This window comes from Fringilla coelebs (genome assembly GCF_963513975.1).
Source record: "Fringilla coelebs genome assembly, chromosome: 3".
NCBI classification, from domain to species: domain Eukaryota; kingdom Metazoa; phylum Chordata; class Aves; order Passeriformes; family Fringillidae; genus Fringilla; species Fringilla coelebs.
This window is the reverse complement of record NC_140030.1, coordinates 1,530,760-1,551,763: the sequence shown is the minus strand read 5'-3', so window position 1 is coordinate 1,551,763 and position 21,004 is coordinate 1,530,760. Positions and strand designations below refer to the sequence as shown.

Genomic DNA, 21,004 nt, shown 5'->3' with positions numbered 1-21,004 from the left:
AGCATCCTGGGATCATGGAAGCGCCCATGGAGTGGGATGGAATTGAAGGTCCCTTCCCACCCAAAACCATTCCAGGATCTTCTGAAGGTGCTCCAGGCTGGAATTCTGTCCCAGCAGATAAATACTTTGGGATGTGGCTCCAAGGGAAAAAAAAAACCAGGATCCAGGGAATCCTTGGAGCTGCTTCCCGATCCCAAAGGGGCTCCAGGAGAGCTGGGATTTGGGCAAGGGCTGGAGGGGCAGGAGGCAGGGAATGGCTTCCAGTGGGAAAGGGGAGCTTGGGATTGTGGGATCTTGGGAAGGAATTCCCGGCTGGGCTGGGATTCCCAGAGAATCCCTGGATCCCTGGCAGTGCACCAGGGTGGGTTTGGATCAGCCTGGGATGGTGGGAAGTGTCCCTGGGATCATGGGATGGAAGGTCCATGGATCCCATCCCAAACCATTCCGGGATTCTGGGATCCAGGACACTCAGGATCCATCCTGAGGGATTTTTATGGAATTGGGGGATGGAAAAGGGAAGGGAGACCCTTCCTGGAGTCTCCAATTCCCAGCGAAGCCCCTGGATCCCAAAATTCCATCCCAGAGAAGAATCAGGATGGGGCTGGATGCAATGCCAGGCTGGGAATGTGCAGCTGGATCAGGGAAGGATCCAGGGAATCCTTGGAGCCTTTTCCAGAGGGAAAGGAGAGCTGGGATTTGGGCAAGGGCTGGAAGGGCAGGAGGCAGGGAATGGCTTCCAGTGGGAAAGGGGAGCTGGGGATTGTGGGATCTTGGGAAGGAATTCCTGGCTGGGCTGGGATTCCCAGAGAATCCCTGGATCCCTGGATCCCTGTCCAAAGAAAAGCTGGATGAGATTCTGGGGTAGTGGGAAGCGTCCCTGCCCTTGGAATAGTTTGGGATTTGAGGTCCCATCCCACCCAACCCATCCCTTCATTTTGGGATCCGTCCCTCCTGCTCATCCCAGGAGCATCCAAGGCCTTTGCAGAATTCCTGCCGGGATTTGCAGAGCTCACAGCTCAATCCTGGCTTATTTATGATCCCAAAAAACCCAAAACTAACAAAAAAAAAGGGAATTGTTCCTTTTGAAAGGCAAAATAAAAAAAAGGGAGTGGCCTCATCATCCCTGCCATCAAAGAGAGATTTTCCTTGGGATTTTTCCAGGTTTTTCCTGCTGACGTCACCAACATCCATCACCTGCCTGGGGCTTCAAATCCATGAAACGGGAATCGCGATCCCGTGTCCCAGAAAAGGAGCCCAGAGGGGAATTCTGAGCTGGGCCGAAGGAGCCCGGCAGCGGCTCCCGAGGGTTTGGTTAAAATCCAGGGCTCTGACGGGATTCCATCAGAATTACCCGGGAAAATCCCATGGAATGGTGGAATTGTTTGGGGCGGGAGAAGAGCCCCGAGAGCGCCCAGCCCGTGGGGAGTTGGATCCTCTCCCTTTTCCAGGGAATGTGGATCCTCGAGAGCACAATTCCATCCCGGAGGGCCAAAAGCCGGGAGCAGAGCTGGGGTTTGCAAATTTCGTGGAATTCTGGAAGGGGTTGGGTGGGAAGGGACCTTCAATCCCATCCCATTCCAACCCCGACGCTTCCACCATCCCAGGGCGCTCCGACTTTTCCCAGGGATTCTCCGGGAATTCCAGCCCAGCCAGGAATTCCTTCCCAAAATCCCAAACTTTTCCATTTAAAACACTTCCTTTCCATGAATTCTCCCCCGATCCCTGCTCCATCCCGACATTCCAGCCTCGCCTTTTTCCCGGGATCTCCAATCCCACCGCAGCGGGGAATCCTGGAATGCCGGGACACCGGGAATGGGCCGGGCTGGGTGGGATTTGGGGCGGGAATTCCTCCCTCGGCAGCTCCCAGGGATGCAATTCCCGAGCTCTTGGTGCCCTCTAAAGGACCGGAGCGGGAGGAGCTGCGGAGAAAATCCATGGAAAAACCGGGAAATTCCTCCCTCGGAGTCTCGGGTTTGAACTGGGAGCGGCTCCGGAGCCAGAGGAGGATTTGGGATCGCCCGTTCCAGGTGGGAACATCCCTGAAGAAACTTCGGGATCAGATCCTGGTCCGGGGGGGGGGGGGCTGAGATTCCGCCCTTCCCATTAAAGATCCCAAAGAATTCCCGGATCCATCCTGGGTTTTCCTTTCCTTTCCTCCTCCCCCTTTTTTTTCCCCAATTTTTAAAATTTTCATTTTCCATTTTTTCCCATTTTGTTGCCTTTTCCCCCCATCTTTCCCTTCTTTTCTCCCTCTTCTCCCCTTCTCCCTCTCTCTTCCCTATTTTCCTGCTTTTCCTCCCCATTTTTCCCCCCTTTCCCTCAATTTTCCCTTTTTTCCTCATTTTTCCCTGGTGTTTCCCGGCACATCCGGGGGGGTTTGTCTGGACCCCAAACTGGGGCGATTTTGGGGGGTTTTGTCCTGATTTTGGGGTTTCTTTTGGCATTTGTCCTCATTTTTTGGGGGGGCTCATCCTGGTCCTTAAAATGATCCCAAATAATTCCTGGAATTCGGGAGCCAACGAAGCCAAGAGGGGAAAATTCGGATTTTGTGGAAATGGGAATGTGGGAGAGTGGGAGGGGAAAGGAAGGGAAAGGAGCGGGAATGGGGCTGGGGTGGGGAAAATCCAAGGAAATGTTCTCACCCCATGGATCCTCCCTGGGTGGGGATTCCCAAAAAATCCGAAATCCCATGGATTCACAGGTGGGAATGCCCAGGGATTCCCAAAAAATCCAAAATCCCATGGATTCACAGGTGGGAATTCGGGATGGGGAGGAATTCCAAAAGAGGCACAAATCCCATGGATTCAGAGGTGGGAATACGCAGATGCATCCTGAGGTGGGGCAGAATTCCTAAAAAAATTCCAAATCCCATGGATTCACAGGTGGGAATGCCCAGGGATTCCAAAAAAAATCCCAAATCCCATGGATTCACAGGTGCGAATGCAGGAGGGGTCAGAATTCCCAAAAAAAGGCAGAAATCCCAAGGATTCATGGGCAGGAATGTGGGATGGGGAAGAATTCCCAATTAATCCCATGGATTCAAAGGTGGGAATTCCCAGGTGTGTCCTGGAATTCCCAAAAAAATCCCAAATCCCATGGATTCACAGGTGGGAATGCTCAGGTATGTCCTGGGCTGGGGCAGAATTCCCAAAAAAGCCCAAATCCCATGGATTTGCCGGTGGGAATGCCCAGGGATTCCCAAAAAACCCCAAATCCCAAGGATTCACAGGTGGGAATGCCCAGGTGTGTCCTGGCCTGGGGCAGAATTCCCAAAAAATCCCAAAAATCCCATGGATTCACAGGTGGGAATGCCCAGGGGTTCCCAAAAAACCTCAAATCCCATGGATTCACAGGTGGGAATGTGGGATGGGGAGGAATTCCCCCAAAAAATCCCAAATCCCATGGATTCAGAGGTGGGAATGCCCAGGTGTGTCCCAGAATTCCCAAAAAAACCCCAAATCCCATGGATTCACAGCTGGGAATGCCCAGGTATGTCCCAGAATTCCCAAAAAAACCCAAATCCCACGGATTCACAGGTGGGAATGTCCATCCCCGGGATGGGGCGGGATTCCCATCAAACCTCATGAATATGCAATAAGCCATAATTAGCATAAATTATAATTTCCCCGGGAGTTTCCAAGGAAAGCCGGAGCGGCGTCAGAATTCCCGAGGGATTTTTCTCTTTCCCGGTAAAATTTGCGAGGCACAAGAGCAGATTCCCACATTCCCAGATTTCCCTCCTCCTCTCCCCGAGCCTTTCATGGATTTTCCAGCCCAATCCCAGGAAATTGGGATTTGGATTTGGGATTTGGGATTTTTGGGAATCCCACCCATCCCCGGGACACGCCTGGGTATTCCCACCTGTGAATCCATGGAATTTTTTGGGAATTCCTCCCCATCCCACATTCCCACTTTTGAAGCGATGGGATTTACATTTTTTGGGAATCTCAGGACAGACCTGGGCATTCCCACCTGTGAATCCTTGGGATTTGGGATTTTTTGGGAATTCTGCTCCGTCCCATATTCCCACCTGTGAATCCTTGGGATTTGGGATTTTGGGGGACCGGGATCAAGGGTGGGCTCCGAGGGCTTTTCCAGCCGCAAAAATTCCAGGATTCCTGAAAGTTTCCTTCCCTCTCGCTCCAGTGCTTGACGCTCCTCCCCACGGAGCCGGGTCCGGCTCGGCTCCCCCCGCGACATTCCCGGGATTTTTTGGGAAGGGCGGGGAGTGAGGATCCCATGGAGCTCTGCCTCAGTTTCCCCATTCCCGATTTCCTGCAGCAGGGAAGGGAAAAGGGGGAAAGGGGGAAAAGGGAAAAGTGGAAGAGGGGAAAGGGGGAAGAGAGGGATGAAAAAGGGGGGAAAGGGAGGGAAAGGTAGAAAAGGGAGGAAAAAAGGGAAAGGGAAAGGGAAAGGGAAAGGGAAAGGAAAAGGAAAAGGAAAAGGAAAAGGAAAAGGAAAAGGAAAAGGAAAAGGAAAAGGAAAAGGAAAAGGAAAAGGAAAAGGAAAAGGAAAAGGAAAAGGGAGAGGGAAAAGAGGAGAGGGGAGGGGAGGGGAGGAGGAGGAGGGAGGGGAGGAGGGAGGAGGAGAAAGGGGAGGAAGGAGGGAGGGGAGGAGGGGCGGCCCCGCTGCTGAATAATTCAGCGCCGGGAGCGGGGGAAGCTCCGCACCGGCACCGACACCGCACCGAGCTGAGCTCCGGAGCGCGGCACCGGGACCAGGACCGGGACCGGGACCGCACCGTGACCGCGTCAGGCTCGGGGCACCTCACCGGGCTCAGCACCGGGACCGCACCGGGCTCCGCGCCGAGCGCCGGGACCGCATTCAGCACCGGGAGAACCTCGGGCTCCGCACCGGGACCGCACCGGGACCGCATCAGGTCCCGGACGCTGCACCGGAGCACACCGAGCACCTCGGTCCGCACCGGGCTCTGCACCGAGACCGCACCGGGACCACCCCAGGACCACCTCGGGCTCCGCTCCGAGCCCGCCCCGGGACCAGACCGAGCTCCGCACCGAGCACCGGCACCGCACCGGGACCGCATCAGGCACCGGGAGCACCCCGGGCTCTGCTCCGAGCCCTCCCCGGGACCGCCCCGAGAGCCTGGATCCGCACGGGCCCGGCCCCGAGCCCGCCCCGGTGGCCCCGGCTCCATCCCGAGCCCCGCACGGTCCCGCCATGGCTCTGGTGCTGCAGCTCCGCTCCGTCTCCGGCCTCCGCGGCAAAGGCGACCGCATCGCCAAGGCGGCGTTCCGGGGTACCGGGAGCGGGGATTCGGGATTCGGGATTCGGGGAGAAGGAATTGGGGATGAGGGATTCGGGGGAAGGAATTGGGGATGAGGGATTTGGGGGAAAGGAATTGGGGATGAGGGATTTGGGGGGAAGGAATTGGGGAGTGGGAATTGGGGGAAAGGAATTGGGGATGAGGGAATCGGGGGAAAGGAATTGGGGATGAGGGATTTGGGGGAAAGGAATTGGGGATGAGGGATTTGGGGGAAAGGAATTGGGGGTGAGGGATTTGGGGGAAAGGAATTGGGGATGAGGGATTCGAGGGAAAGGAATTGGGGATGAGGGATTTGGGGGAAAGGAATTGGGGATGAGGGATTTGGGGGGAAGGAATTGGGGATGAGGGATTTGGGGGGAAGGAATTGGGGAGTGGGAATTGGGGGAAAGGAATTGGGGGATGGGGAATTGGGGGAAAGGAATTGGGGAGTGGGAATTGGGGGAAAGGAATTGGGGATGAGGGATTTGAGGGAAAGGAATTGGGGATGAGGGATTTGGGGGAAAGGAATTGGGGATGAGGGATTCGGGGGAAAGGAATTGGGGATGAGGGATTTGGGGGAAAGGAATTGGGGATGGGGATTCGGGGGGAAGGAATTGGGGAGTGGGAATTGGGGGAAAGGAATTGGGGATGAGGGATTTGGGGGAAAGGAGTTGGGGAGTGGGAATTGGGGGAAAGGAATTGGGGATGAGGGATTCGGGGGGAAGGAATTGGGGATGAGAGATTTGAGGGAAAGGAATTGGGGATGAGGGATTTGGGGGAAAGGAATTGGGGATGAGGGATTTGGAGAGCGGGAATTGGGATCAGGATTTGGGAGAGAGGGATTGGGGGATCTGGGATTGGGGAGCAGGAATTGAGGGATCGGGATCTGGGGGAGAGGGACTGGGGGATCTGGGATTGGGGAGCAGGAATTGAGGGATTGGGATCTGGGGGAGAGGGACTGCGAGGCAGGAATTGGGAGGGCAGGGATTGGGGGACAGGATTTTGGGGAGGGGGTTTGAGGGACAGGATTGGTGGGACAGGAATTGGGGGAGAGGGATTTGGGATCGGGATTTTGAGGGCAGGGTTTGGAGGTATAGGATTTTGGGGGGCGGGAATTTGGGACAGGATTTGAGGGGCAGGAATTGGGGGAGGGGATTGGGGAAGAAGGATTTGAGGGACAGGAATTGAGGATTTGAGGGAAAGGATTTGGAGGATCAGGATTTGGGGAGTAGAATTGGGGGGAGGTGGAATTTGGGGAGAGGATTTTGGGGTGTTCAGGATTTGGGGTCAGGATTTGGGAAGCAGAAATTGAGGGGCAGGGTTTGGTGGAGAAGGATTTGAGGGACAGGAATGGGGGAGAAGGATTTGAGGGACAGGATTTGGAGGATCAGGATTTTGGGGACAGGATTTTGGGGACAGGATTTTGGGGACAGGATTGGTGGAGCAGGATATGGGAAGTGGGAATTGAGGGGCAAGAATTGAGGGACAGGATTTTGAAGGTGAGGTTTGGAGGTGCAGGGTTTGGGGGAGAGAATTTTGGAAGGAGGATTTGGAGGACAGGATTTTGGGGTATCAGGATTTGGGGTGCAGGAATTGGGGAGAAGGAATTGAGGGAAAGGATTTGGAGGTTCAGGATTTGGGGGAGTGGAATTTGGGGACAGGATTTTGGGGTATCAGGATTTGGGGTCAGGATTTGGGAAGCAGGAATTGAGGGGCAGGGTTTGGGGGAGAAGGATTTGAGGGACAGGATTTTGGGATGAGGATTGTGGAGCAGAGTTTGGGGGACAGGATTTTGGGGAGATGGGATTTGTGGTGCAGGAATTGGGGAGAAGGATTTGAGGGAAAGGATTTGGAGGATCAGGATTTAAGGAGTGGGATTTGGGGACAGGATTTTGGGGTATCAGGATTTGAGGGACAGGATTTGGGGTCAAGATTTGGAGGAGTAGGATTTTGGGGGTGCAGGAACTGGGGTCAGGATTTGGGGGTGAAATGTGAGGGACGGGATTTGGGAACTGGGAATTGGGGTCAGGATTTGGGAGTGGAATTTGAGGGGCAGGATTTGGGAACCGGGAATTGGGGTCAGGATTTGGGGATGGAATTTAAGGGATGGGATTTGGGAATCGGGAATTGGGGTCAGGATTTGGGGATGGAATTTGAGGGACAGGATTTGGGAACCGGGAATCGGGGTCAGGATTTGGGGATGGAATTTGAGGGACAGGATTTGGGAACCGGGAATTGGGGTCAGGATTTGGGGATGGAATTTGAGGGACAGGATTTGGGAACCGGGAATTGGGGGCAGGATTTGGGGATGGAATTTGTGGGGCAGGATTTGGGAACCGGGAATTGGGGTCAGGATTTGGGGACAGGATTTGGGGGTGGAATTTGAGGGACAGGATTTAGGGTCAGGATTTGTGGGACAGGATTAGAGGAGTCCCTGCATCCATCCCTGCCTCAGTTTCCCCATGCACGACCCCAAACCTGCTCTTTTTGGGATCCCCTCCCCTCAGGTTTATCCAGGGGAAAGGGGGGTGAATTCCCAGGGTGAAATTCCCGCCGGGAGCAGGGATCGTGTCCCGGCTGGAATCCGGCTGTGGGATCGAGGGTTTGTAGGGTCGAGGCTCCCAAGGAGATCCCAAAGGAATCCTCACCTTGTTCTGGGATCCAGGATCAGCCTGGATTTCTCCCGAGGATCCCGCAGCTTCCCATTCCCACCGGGATCGGCAGCAGCTCCAAAGATTTCCTTGGGAAGGAGGAAAAATTCCCCCGGGGCTGTGGAAGTTCCGGAGCTGCCGGAGCTTTTCCAAGGCTTGGGAAAAACTCGGGATGGGATCCCAGTTCTTCCAGGGGCCGGGAATCCATGGAGGGAGAGTGGGATGGGGGCGGGAACAGCGATCCCAGCCCCGCAGGGGAATTCCAGGAATTCCATCAGTGAGAAAAAGGCAGGAACAGCGATCCCATCTCAGCAGGGGAATTCCAGGAATTCCATCGGGGTGGAAAAGGCAGGAACAGCGATCCCATCTCAGCAGGGGAATTCCAGGAATTCCATCAATGAAAAAAAGGCAGGAGAAGGGCTCCCAGCTCAGCAGGCGAATTCCAGGAATTCCATTGCCAGCCTGGATCAGCTTTCCCTGCCTTGGGATTATTAACCAGGGATAATTAACCCTCAGCTCCCTATCGCGCTTCCAGCTCCAAGAAAATCCTTGGGAAGAGGCAGAATTCCGGGAAAATCCACTGTGGAGCCCTGGGAGATCCCAAATTTCCAGTTCTGGACATTCCTGCTCCTGAATCCAGCTGAAATTCCCTGTGGGAATGTTGGGATCTGTCCCTGCTTTGGGTCCAGACTGGAAAACAGGGAATGGCTTCCCACTGGGAAAGGGGAGCTTGGGATTGTGGGATCTTGGGAAGGAATTCCTGGCTGGGCTGGAATTCCCAGAGAGTCCCTGGATCCCTGGGAATGTCCAAGGAAAGGTTGGAGTATCCTGGGATTGGAATGGGATGGGATTGAAGGTCCCTTCCCACCCCCAACCCCATTCTGGGATGGAATTCCAAGGAAGGAATTTCCAGGATGGTTGGATCAGGGTCCTGAGGGTTTTTCCTGCCCTTTTCCATCCACAAATTCCCATGGAAAAGGGGATTTAGGGCCATGCCGGGATGCAGCCAATGCCCGATGCTTCCCGGTGGGAATTCCTTTTCCCAGGCTCACCCAGGCCCTGGCCAGGAAAATCCAGCTGCTAAAAGGGGCTGGAAGCAGCTCGGGAAGCAATTCCAGGTGAGGTTGGATCCGGGAAGCGGATCCGGATGGATCCATCCCTTGGACGTGCCTGGAGAGGGATTTGGGCTCATTCCCTGCTCCAAAGCTGCAGCAAACCTCGGATCCACAGGGATAAAAATTCCCCTCCAAAGGCTCTGGGTGGTTTTCCCAAATTTCTTTTATCCAATGGATAAAAGACCAGGAATTCCAGGGATGATCACCGGGAACCGCCTGGACGTGCAGCCAGAACACCTTGGGATGTGGGAGAGCTCTGGGGCCGGAATCTGGGATGGAATCTGGAATATTCCATGGGATGCAGGAGCCGGCTCGGGGAATGAGGGGATGGGAAAAATCCGTAAGGAAAAATTAGTGGGATGATCCTTCGGGATCTTCCTGGCACGTCACGGATTCCAACAGCAGCAGGAAGAGAAAAATGTGAATTTTCCACGATCTTGGAATCATGGAATGGTTTGGGTGAAAGGGATCCTAAAGCTCATCCCAATCCACCCTCCCCAGAGCTCCTCCCCCGTTCGGTTTCCCCGGGAATGCTCTGCTGCCCCCTCGCTCCATGAAAATTTGGGAATGCTTCCTGGGAAGCGTCCTGCTGGCTCCTGGTCCTCTCTGAGCAATTCCTTAAATCCCTGATGGAATTTCGGCACTTGGATTGAACCCACCCTGCCCTGAGCCCCATCCTGGTGCCCACGGGAATCATTCCTTGGGAAAAATTCCTGCCTGGAAGGGGCAGCACCCATGGGAATCATTCCTTGGGAATCATTCCTTGGGAATAATTCCTGTCTGGAAGGGGCAGCGCCCACGGGAATCATTCCTTGGGAATAATTCCTGCCTGGAAGGGGCAGCACCCACGGGAATCATTCCTTGGGAATAATTCCTTGGGAATAATTCCTGTCTGGAAGGGGCAGCGCCCACGGGAATCATTCCTTGGGAATAATTCCTTGGGAATAATTCCTGTCTGGAAGGGGCAGCGCCCATGGGAATCATTCCTTGGGAATAATTCCTGCCTGGAAGGGGCAGCACCCACAGGAATCATTCCTTGGGAATAATTCCTGCCCAGGATCCCCATTCCTGGAGGGATTGAATCCCTGTGGATGTGGCACTTGGGGACACGGAGCAGGGAATGCCACACTCGGTCTGAGAGGGGTTTTCCAACCAAAACAATTCCATTTTTCCGTGGTTCCTTCCCTCATCCAGGCCCTGTCTGGCCCTGGAGTGGGATAGGATGGATTCCAGGCACACTGACCTGGAATTCCAGGCCAGGAATGTTTCAGGTTGGAGCTCAGTCCCCAAAATCCATTGGGAAAAATTTTCCAGCCCCTCTGGAACAGCTTTGGACCCTTGAGCAAGGAATGAGGAGCTCAGGATCCCAGCTCCCGCACGGATATTCCTCATTCCTCTGCTTTTCCTGGATCCCTGAGCCTGGCACAGGGATTTCCTTCCCCATCCCAGCCCCATCCGGCAGCACATCCCGAGGGATCCCCCAGAGCTCCCGGGTGGGAGAGGAAGGAGAGAAATCCGGGATGAAGCATTCCCGAGGCTGGCGTGGGAAGTGACGCCGCCCCTCCTCTCCTGGGAATCCCGGGAGCCGCAGCCTTTTCCAAACTGGGGGAAACTGAGGCACAGATGGAATTCCGGATGCGCGGGAGCAGCCAGGGAGGGCGGGCGGTGGATCCCGCTCTGGAAGTGGAGGGAAAAGACGGATTCCGTGGCCAAAATCCGCTCCCAAAATCCTGGAATAGCCGGGATCCCTCTCCATCCGCCGCTTTGGATTTGACTGCCACATTCCCAAGGGAATCCCACAGGATTCCCAAGGGATCAGGTGAGGATCCAGAGAGGGGGTTCAGCTGTGCCTTTAGGATTCTCCTGGTTTTACTCAGGGATTTGGGAATGGGATCAAATCCCGGTGGCTCCAAAGTTCTCCCGCATCCATCACCTTTCCATTTCTCCCCCTCCTTGCTCCGCCTACAGAAACAAACCAGGGATGACTCCAGGAATTTCCAGGAATTCCAGCTTTTCAGCCTGGCTTTGGATGGATGGATTCCATGGCCAAAATCCTGGAATATCAGGGATTCCTCTCCATCCACAGCTTTGCATTTGGCTCCCACATTCCCAAGGGATCCTGTGAGGATCCAGAGCTTTCAGCTTTGCCTTTAGGATTCTCCTGGTTTTACTCAGGGATTTGGGAATGGGATCAAATCTTGGTAGCTCCAAAGTGCTCCCAAATCCATCACAGTTCCATTTGTCCCCCTCCTTGCTCTGAACACAGAAACAAACCAGGGATGACTCCAGGAATTTCCGGGAATTCCGGCTTTTTAGCCTGGCTTTGGATGGATGGATTCCATGGCCAAAATCCTGGAATATCAGGGATTCCTCTCCATCCACAGCTTTGCATTTGGCTCCCACATTCCCAAGGGATCCTGTGAGGATCCAGAGCTTTCAGCTTTGCCTTTAGGATTCTCCTGGTTTTCCATCAGGGATTTGGGAATGGGATCAAATCCTGGCAGCTCCAAAAGGCTCCCGGATCCATCCACACATGGAAACAAACCAGGGATGACTCTAGGATTTTCTGGGAATTCTGTCTTTTCAACCTAGCTTTGGGGAAAAGGCAGGAAAACAGGGAATTTTCATCACCTGGCCCATTTTTTGGGAAGCTCCAGCAGGATCTGAGCTCTGCTCCAGAGCCGCTTTCCCATGGGAATTCCCTCTTCATTCCCGCTTAATTGCGTTTGTGTCCGGGGCTAATTAGGGAGCCAGGAGTTAATGGATCCCAAAGAGCTGCCAGGAGAGGCTTCCTCTTGGGAATGGGGCTGGGAAATGAGGGATATCTCTCATGGATCCCCCCTGGAGAGGAGGCAGATGACAATTCCACCATCAGGAAAAGTCGGGATGCCCCTGGATTGGGAAGGTTTGGAGCAGGAAGGCGCCACAGGATCAAGGGGTCTCTCCCTGGGGGTGGAATTCCGGTGGGGTTTTTCCATCTGGCTGTTCCCAGATCCCAAAATCCCAGGGTGTCCCAGAGTCTCCCAGCCCTTTATCCACCTCTTTTCCCTCTTTCTCTTTTCCAGGACTTTCCTTCTACACCCGAGTGCTGGAAAACTGCGAGGACGAGGCCAAGTTTGACGAGGTAGGAGAAGTTTTCCATCCTTTTTATCCCAAAAATCCCACTTGTTTTCCCAGGATTGCCTGTCCAGGTGGATACCCAGGATTCCCAGTCCTGGTGGAATCCCTGTTCCCAATTTTTCTCGGCATCTTTGTGGTCTGCTCCAAGGTTTCTCCTGGCAGGGGTCAAACGGGATTCCTGGCTGGACAGAAGTGGGAAAATCCCTATGGAATTTGCCAGGTGGGGGGATAAATTAAAAACATAAAAAATTTCCATGCTTTCCGCCCTGAATTTCAGGAAAAATTGTTCATCCAAGCTGGGAAAATCCCGCTGGGATTTTGGCTCCGTTTTCCTTTGTCTCAGGAGGAAAAAGTTGGGATTTTTTCTCCCCCTGAAATTCCTCCTTTTTCCTTCAGGCACAGAATTCCCAGAGGAGCTGTGGCTGCCCCTGGATCCCTGGGAGTGTCCAAGGAAAAGCCTTGGAGCAGCCTGGGATAGAGAAATTTTCCTGCCCATGGAATGAGATGGGATTGAAGTTCCCTTCCCACCCAAACCATTCCATGAACACTTCCTGGGCTGGAACATCCCAAATTTTTGGGAATTTTTTCCCCCTCCAAACCCCATCCAACTCCATCTCCCACCAACCCCTCCGTTGCTCCCTGTGGGATTTTTTCCCCCCCTCATTCACCTTTGGAAAACTGAATTTGGGAATGGCTGGAATCGTGTTTGGATCAGGAGCTGTGTCCATCCTGGAATTCCAGAACTTTCAGGGAAGCGAATCCCTCCTGGAGCAGCTCTGCGATGCCATGGGGGCATTCCTGGATCAAATCCTTCCTCCCGGGGGAATATCCAGGGAATCTCCACCCTCCTGTGGGCACAGGGAATTCCTGGGAATACTTGGAGTTCAAACCACTTGGATTATCCATAGCAGATCCCAAATCCTGGAGCAGGAGTGGAGGGTCAGGCTTTGCTTCCCGGGAATAGGGACAAGGGGAAACACCTTCAGGCTGTGCCGGGGAATTTGAGGTCGGATTTTGGGAATAATTCCTCATGGAAAGGGTGGCCAGGCCTTGGGAGGGTCTCCAGAGGAGGTTTGGAGTCCCCATCCCTGGAGGTTTCCAAGGAATTCCTGGATGTGGTACTCCAGGAATTGCCCTATTCCCACATCTTGGATTCGATTATCCCAGAGGGTTTTCCCAACCTCGATGATCCCTGGATTCTGTGATCTCAGAGCTGGGAAAATCCGTGGTAATTCCCTTTTTTCCTGCCCCCTCTTTTCCATGTTAATTCCCTCTTTTCCATGTTAATTCCCTCTTTTCCATGTTAATTCCCTCTTTTCCTGCCCCCACCTTCCCGGGAATCAGGATCCTCCTCCAGGCAGGATTTGGATTTCAAACTCCAGCGGTTTCCATTTGTTTGGTTCCGCTCCGTTTCTTTTCCAATTATTTTCTCCTTCATTCCTTAAAGAATTCTGCAAACCCTCTGCTGCTCCAGATCCTGGAATATTCCAGAGGCTGTGCACAGCTCCCCGGTTCATCAGGAATGTTTGTGTTCCGTGCTGAAATCCCGAAGGATTTCATCCTGGAAGGGCTTTTCCTGCAGATCCCCCCACAGCCTGGCAGGGAATATCTGGGAATGAAGGACCCCAAATTCCCGGGAGCTGAAATTTCCTGGGATAATTTCGAACAGGCCCTGAGGCAGGAGCTGCTCCTGCCAATTCCAGGAAACACAAACCATGGAATTTTGGATGGGAAGAGACCTTAAAACTCATCCCACTCCAGGGACAGGGACACCTTTCCTGATCATTCCAGGAAACACAAACCATGGAATTTTGGGTGGGAAGAGACCTTAAAACTCATCCCACTCCAGGGACAGGGACATTTCTCCTGATCCCAGGGTATTCCAAGCCCTGTCCAGCCTGTCCTTGGACACTTCCAGAAATCCAGGGGCAGCCACGGCTTCTCTGGGAATTCTGTGCCAGGGCCTTCCCAGTTTTCTATTGGTTTTTCCCAACACTTCCCAGAATTTAGTGAATCCCTGGAAGTCGCTCCCCACAATTGCTGCCACTTCCTCTGCCTTTCCTTGGGTTTGGAGTGGATTTCCTGGGATTTGGTGGATCCCAAAGCACATCCAGCACCTTTTGGATGGAGGTTGGACAGGGACAAGGGAACCAGGCTGGGAAAATTCCCATTTTTGTGCTCCTCTCTCTAGGAAAAGGAGCTGGTGCAGAGCCCTGAAAAGTGGGAATAGGAAAATTCCTCAGGCCAGAGGGGCATTCCTGCAGAATTCCTTCCTGGAAAGGGCTGTCCAGAGGTGGAATTCCCTGAGGGATTTCAATCCACGTGGGTGTGGGGAGATGGACCAAGGGTGGGCCCGGCAGCGCTGGGAATTCTTGGATTCGGTGATCTCCAAGGATTTTTCCAGCTCCTTGATTCCATAACCTTGGGTGATTTGATCACCGGATCCAATCCCTGGAGCATCAAAACATTTGGAAAAAAACAAGGAAAAAGCAGGGGAAGGCCTGAATTCCATCCCCACATGGAGAGCTCGGGATAAATCCTGCTGCAGGATCCGGAGCGGTGCCAGATCCGTCGGTGCCATTTCCCATTTCCCTTTATATTCCAGTAATTTTTCCTTTGCTTCCTTGACTCTGCAGACCAATTAAAACCGGGAATAAATAGCTCGGGAAGTGCTGAGGAGGCACCGGTTCCTTCCTGGGAATTTGCTGGATGAGCAAATTCTCTTCCCGTGGTTTTCAATCCCGCTGCCCCGTTTTAATGGAATTTCTTTTCCCATTTATTCCTTGCATTCCTGGAGGGATCTTCCCAAAAAGATCATGACCTCATCCGACTTATTCCCGGATAAGGAAAATAGGCTGGAGTTCCAGCACTGCCTCATTTTAATGGGAATCCCTATTCCATATGTTCCCAGCACCAGATCCTCTATTCCCCTCACCCTCCCAGCCAGGAATTCCTTCCCAAGATCCCACAATCCCAAGCTCCCCTTTCCCACTGGAAGCCATTCCCTGCCTCCTGCCCCTCCAGCCCTTGCCCAAATCCCAGCTCTCCTTTCCCTCTGGAAAAGGCTCCAAGGATTCCCTGGATCCTCCCCTGATCCAGCTGCACATTCCCAGCTCTCCCAGCCTGGAATTGCATCCAGCCCCATCCCAACTCCTCCTTGAGAAGGAATTTCAGGATCCAGGGACTTCCCTGGGAATTCAGGACTCCAGGAAGGGCCTCCCTTCCCTTTTCCATCCCCCTAATCCCATAAAAAATCCCCCAGGATTGATCCTGAGTGTCCTGGATCCCAGAATCCCGGAATGGTTTGGGATGGGATCCATGGACCTTCCATCCCATGATCCCAGGGACACTTCCCACCATCCCAGGGTGATCCAAACCCACCCTGGGACACTGCCAGGGATCCAGGGATTCTCTGGGAATCCCAGCCCAGCCGGGAATTCCTTCCCAAGATCCCACAATCCCAAGCTCCCCTTTCCCACTGGAAGCCATTCCCTGCCTCCTGCCCCTCCAGCCCTTGCCCAAATCCCAGCTCTCCTTTCCCTCTGCAAAAGGCTCCAAGGATTCCCTGGATCCTTCCCTGATCCAGCTGCACATTCCCAGCTCTCCCAGCCTGGCTCCATATTCCCATCCTCATCCAATGTCTGCATTCATATTTTCCACGTGTGAATCCATGGAATAGTTGGCACTGGGCATTTCCTTAGTGACATCCCTGTGAAACAGCCCTTTTTCCTGGGAAAAGCTGCCTTTTTCCTGGGAAAAGTGGCCTTTCCCATCCCCATCCCCTCCACTGCCACTCCCTGGAGCACACCTGGCTCATCCCCCTGCTCCTTTTCCCAAAAGCTCCTGGATCATCCTTGTCCTTCTTTTTCTGAATGCTCCTGGTTCCTCTCTCCTTTTTCTGACCAATCCTGGCTCATTCCTCTCCTCCTTTTTCCAAAACCCTCTTGGTTCATCCCTCTCCTTTTCCCAACAGATCCTGGCTCATCCCTCTCCTCCTTTTCCCAACCGATCTTTGGTCATCCACCTCTTTCTTTTCCAAAAATCCTCCTGGCTCTTCCCTCACCTTTTCCCAACAGATCCTGGCTCATCCATCTCCTCCTTTTCCCAGCCAATCCTGGCTCATCCGTCTTCTCCTATTCCCAAAATGTTTCCGGCTCTTTCCTCCCCTTTTCCCAAAACACTCCCGGCTCATCCCTCTCCTCCTTTTCCCAACCAATCCTGGCTCATCCCTCCCCTCCTTTTCCCAACCAATCCTGGCTCATCCCTCCCCTCCTTTTCCCAAAATGATCCTGGCTCATCCATCTCCTCCTTTTCCCAACTGATCTTCGGTCATCCATCTTTTCCTTTTCCAAAAAATCCTCCTGGCTCTTCTCTCCCCTTTTCCCAGCCAATCCTGGCTCATCCCTCTTCTCCTTTTCCCAACCGATCTTTCCTCATCCATCTCTTCCTTTTCCAAAAATCCTCTAGGCTCATCCCTCTCCTTTTCCCAACTGATCCTGGCTCATCCCTCTCCTTTTCCAAAAACCCTCCTGGCTCTTCTATCTCATTTTCCTAATTAATCCTGTCTCATCCCTCTCCTCCTTTTCCCAACCAATCCTGGCTCATCCCTCTCCTCCTTTTCCCAACCAATCCTGGCTCATCCCTCTCCTCCCTTTCCCAACCGATCTTTGCTCATCCACCTCTTCCTTTTCCAAAAATCCTTTTGGCTCATCCCTCTGTTCCTTTTCCCTCCTGGCTCTTCCCTTTTCCCAGCCGATCCCGGCTCATCCATCTCATCCTTTTCCCAACCAATCCCGGCTCATCCCTCTCTCCTCCTTTTCCCAGACTTTCCGCTGGCCGGTGGCGACCAACATCGACGGGAATGAGATCCTGGAGATCCAAGTGTTCAACTACAGCAAAGTCTTCACCAACAGGTGAGTCCCTCCTTCCCACGGCCCACACGGATCTCATCCCACGGGAAGAGGCAGCTCTGAGGGAATTCTCAGTTTCCTGGGAATTTCCGGCGCCGTGTGAGCGGCTCAGGGGGTGAGGAATCCACCCCAGGAATTCTGCTGTGCTCATCACCGAGTTTTTCCCAAGTTGTGCTGATGGTTTCTATGAAATTTCCGTGTTTTGAAAGAAATTGGAATTTTTTTGGGTGGATTTTCCGGGTGGAAGTTGATGCTGGAATGTGTTTTCCCAGCTTTTCCAGTTCCGGTGGGTGTTGGGTTGATTGTGTCCAGGGAAATTGGGGCTGCCCCATCCCTGGAAGTGTCCAAGGAAAGTTTGGATAAGGCTTGGAGGCACCTGGGATAGTGGGAAGGGTTGGGCTTGGAATGGGATGGGATTTAAGATCCCTTTCCACATGGATCCATGAGGACACCTGGATAAGAGATGGATCCAGGGAATCCTTGGAGCCACTTCCTGATTCCAAAGGGGCTCCAGGAGAGATGGAATTTGGGAAAGGGCTAGAGGGGCAGGAGGCAGGGAATGGCTTCCAGTGGGAAAGGGGAGCTTGGGATTGTGGGAATTCCTGGCTGGGCTGGAATTCCCAGAGAATCCCTGGATCCCTGGCAGTGTCCCAGGGTGGGTTTGGATCACCCTGGGATGGTGGGAAGTGTCCCTGGGATCGTGGGATTGAAGGTCCATGGATCCCATCCCAAACCATTCCGGGATTCTGGGATCCAGGACAATCAGGATCCATCCCCAGGGATTTTTATGGGATTGGGGGATGGAAAAGGGAAGGGAGACCCTCCCTGGAGTCCTGAATTCCCAGTGAAGCCCCTGGAACCTGAAATTCCTTCTCAAGGAGGATTTGGGATGGGGCTGGATCCAGTACTGGGCTGGGAGAGCTGGGAATGTGCAGCTGGATCAGGGGAGGATCCAGGGGATCCTTGGAGCCTTTTCCAGAGGGAAAGGAGAGCTGGGATTTGGGCAAGGGCTGGAGAGAAGGGCAGGAGGCAGGGAATGGCTTCCAGTGGGAAAGGGGAGCTTGGGATTGTGGGATCATGGGAAGGAATTCCTGACTGGGAGGGTGAGGGGAATAGAGGATCTGGTGCTGGGAACATCCCTCCAGTAATACTGGGAATATATGGAATAGGAATTCCCATTAAAATGAGGCAGTGCGGGAACTCCAGCCTATTTTCCTTATCCGGGAATAAGTCGGATGAGGTCGTGATATTTTTGGGAAGATCCCTCCAGGAATGCAAGGAATAAATGGGAAAAGAAATTCCATTAAAACGGGGCAGTGCTGGAACTCCGGCCCCTCCTCCGAATCAGTTGGAGGAGAGGAGGGAGAATTTTGGGAACATCCCTCCGGGAATGCCAGTAACAATGCAGGAAAAGAATTCCTCTGCTCTGTAATTCCAGCCCATCCTCCTTGTCCAGAAATGAGGAGGAAGAGAGAGGAGGGAGAGGATTGGGAACAGGATCCCTCCAGGAAGGCAGGGAATGTCTGGGATAGGAATTCCCATAAAACCTAGGCAGAGCTGGAACTCCAGCCCATCCTCCAAATCCGCTGGAGGAGGAGGAGGAGAGGAGGAGGGAGAGGCTTGGGAAAGCTGATCCAGGCGCTCCGTGAATAATTCACGAGCAGCTGATGAAGGCCATTGATCAAAGGCCTGGAAAAAGGTGGGATACCTGATCCAGGAGCTGATCCCGAGCCTCCGGAATGACCAGGGAGTCACGTCCCGGCGGCTGCCTTTGTTCCCTGTGCCTGTGGCTGTCACCAGCAGCCAATTCCTGGGAATGTGATCCCTGTTTGGCCTCATCCAGGTGCCTTTGGATCCTGGTAGGTTCATCCCGCCTCCGGAGGGTCCCTGGGAGCGTTCCCAGGGTGCTGAGTATCCAAGGAAAAGGGATGAGGGAGAAGAATCCTGACCACCCCAGATGGGCCACAGCATTCCAAAAATCCGGTCCCCAGCTCCTGGATTGGGAATTTACGGGCTGGGAATCTCTCCAGGATGCATCCAAAGCATCCAGGAGCCACATCCTACCCGTGGGTCATTCCCAGGTGGGAATTCCTACTGGAAAAGTTTCACACGAGGGAAGGATCAAAAGCTGTGGGGCCTCCACATCCTGAATAAAACCCAGGAGATTCCCATGGCACAGAATAATCCATCCAATCCCATCCTGGAAAATCCGGGTGTGAGAAGGGGTGACCTGGGTGGAAATACCGGGATCCTGCTGGAGTTCAGGTGTTTCCCACGGTCTCCCGGGATGGGAGAAAATCCCTGGGATGTTCTCCCATGGTTCTGGGCCCTGGGAGAAGCTGGATGGAGCAAATTTGAGATCCCAAATTTTTTGGGGGGATTTTGAGCAAGAAAAGCCACCACGGGGCACTCCTGAGGGATGTGGGAATGGGAATCACACCCAGGAGAGGGGAAGATCCAGGGAAAAAAGCAGAGACACAGCCAGGGATGAATCCAAGAGGCAGCCACGATCCAGAGGCTACGGAGCATCATTGTCCCATTCCCAAACTTTTGGGACAGCCTGGCCCAGCCTTTCCCAGCAGGTTTTCCTTGTGCAGAAACCAGGGATAACACCGGGCAGAGATCCCAATCCTTAAGGAATGTGCACAAAACCCAGGAAATTTTTCTCTGGGGGTTCTGTCTCCTCCTTTTCCCTGTTTTCCTCCGGAGCAGCAACGGGATCTGGCCAAAGGCCCAAGCCACACTCCAAACCTGGAGCAGAGATAATTTTCCAATGGAAAACCCATCCTGCCGAGAAGAGGTGGGAGTTGCTGCTCCATTACCTGACAGGGACACAAAGATGCAGATTCCAAAGGGTTAAACCAGATTCCAAAGGGTTAAACCAGATTCCAAAGGGTTAAACCCATCCCTGCAGCTCCGGGACAGAGCTTGGTCCCATCCTTTGTTCTTCTCCAGCCATGGAGATCCTGGCACAGCTCGAGTCTTTTGTGACTCTGGAGGGATCCTCATTTCATCCGTGGAAAACTGTCCAGGAAAATAATCAGAGGAAAATTATCTGGAGAAATCATCCGCGGAAAATTATCCGGAAAATCATCCATGGAAAATTATCTGGAAAAATCAACAGTGGAAAATTATCCAGAAAATCATCCGTGGAAAATTATCTGGAAAAATAATCAGTGGAAAATTATCCAGAAAAATAATCAGTTGAAAAATACCTGGAAAAATAACATGTGGAAAATTATCTGGAAAAATAACATGTGGAAAATTATCCGGAAAATCATCTGCAGAAAATTATCCAGAAAAATAACCCATGGAAAATTTTCCAGAAAATCATGTGTGGAAAATTATCTGGAAAATCATCCACGGAAAATTATCTCCTGCTGGAGCAGGAGAATGGAAAAAATTAATTCCGGGGCTGGAGGGTTCCCTGTTGTCCGACTGCCATCCCCACACGGAGCATGGGATTTTGGGATGGAATTCCTGGCTGTGAGGGGCTGGGATGGAGTTCCCAGGGAAGCTGTCCCATCCCTGGAAGTGCCCAAAAAAATGTTGGATGAGGTTTGGAGCAATCTGGGATTGCAGAAGGTCAGGGTTGGAGCGGGATCAGCTTTCAGGTCCTTCCCACCCAAAGCATTCCGGGATTCCAGGGTGGAATTCTCAGTGCCCAATTCCCACCTGCAGCCCCTCGGGTGTGACCCCTTCAGTTCTGGAACTGAAATCCAGGTTGGATTTTGTGGAATTTTTCATTTCCGGGTCCAAACTTGGAGCGACACCGATCCGAACATGGAACGAGAGCCTGAGCACACCCAAACTGCCACTCCAGAAATCTTATCCCAAATTAAATTTCCTGGCAGGATATTTCCCTACCCAGGGCTGATTTCACTCATTATCCACTCCCCTTCCAAAGAAAAAGTAATTCCTGTTTTTTGGGAATTTCTGCGAGAG

At 53.1% G+C, this 21,004-nt stretch overlaps 1 protein-coding gene across 2 annotated transcripts in view; it reads left to right on the top strand.

The window, feature by feature from the left end:
• Positions 1-5,178: 5,178 nt before the first annotated feature.
• Positions 5,179-21,004, top strand: part of OTOF (otoferlin) — a gene marked incomplete at both ends in the record, with an annotated part of 118,568 nt that continues 102,742 nt past the window's right edge. For both annotated transcript variants that reach the window (XM_084203546.1, XM_084203545.1), the window contains 3 exons: positions 5,179-5,257; positions 12,095-12,153; positions 16,974-17,062. In XM_084203546.1, coding sequence (XP_084059672.1) covers positions 5,179-5,257; positions 12,095-12,153; positions 16,974-17,062 — 227 coding nt within the window. The remainder of the gene's footprint in view (positions 5,258-12,094; positions 12,154-16,973; positions 17,063-21,004) is intronic.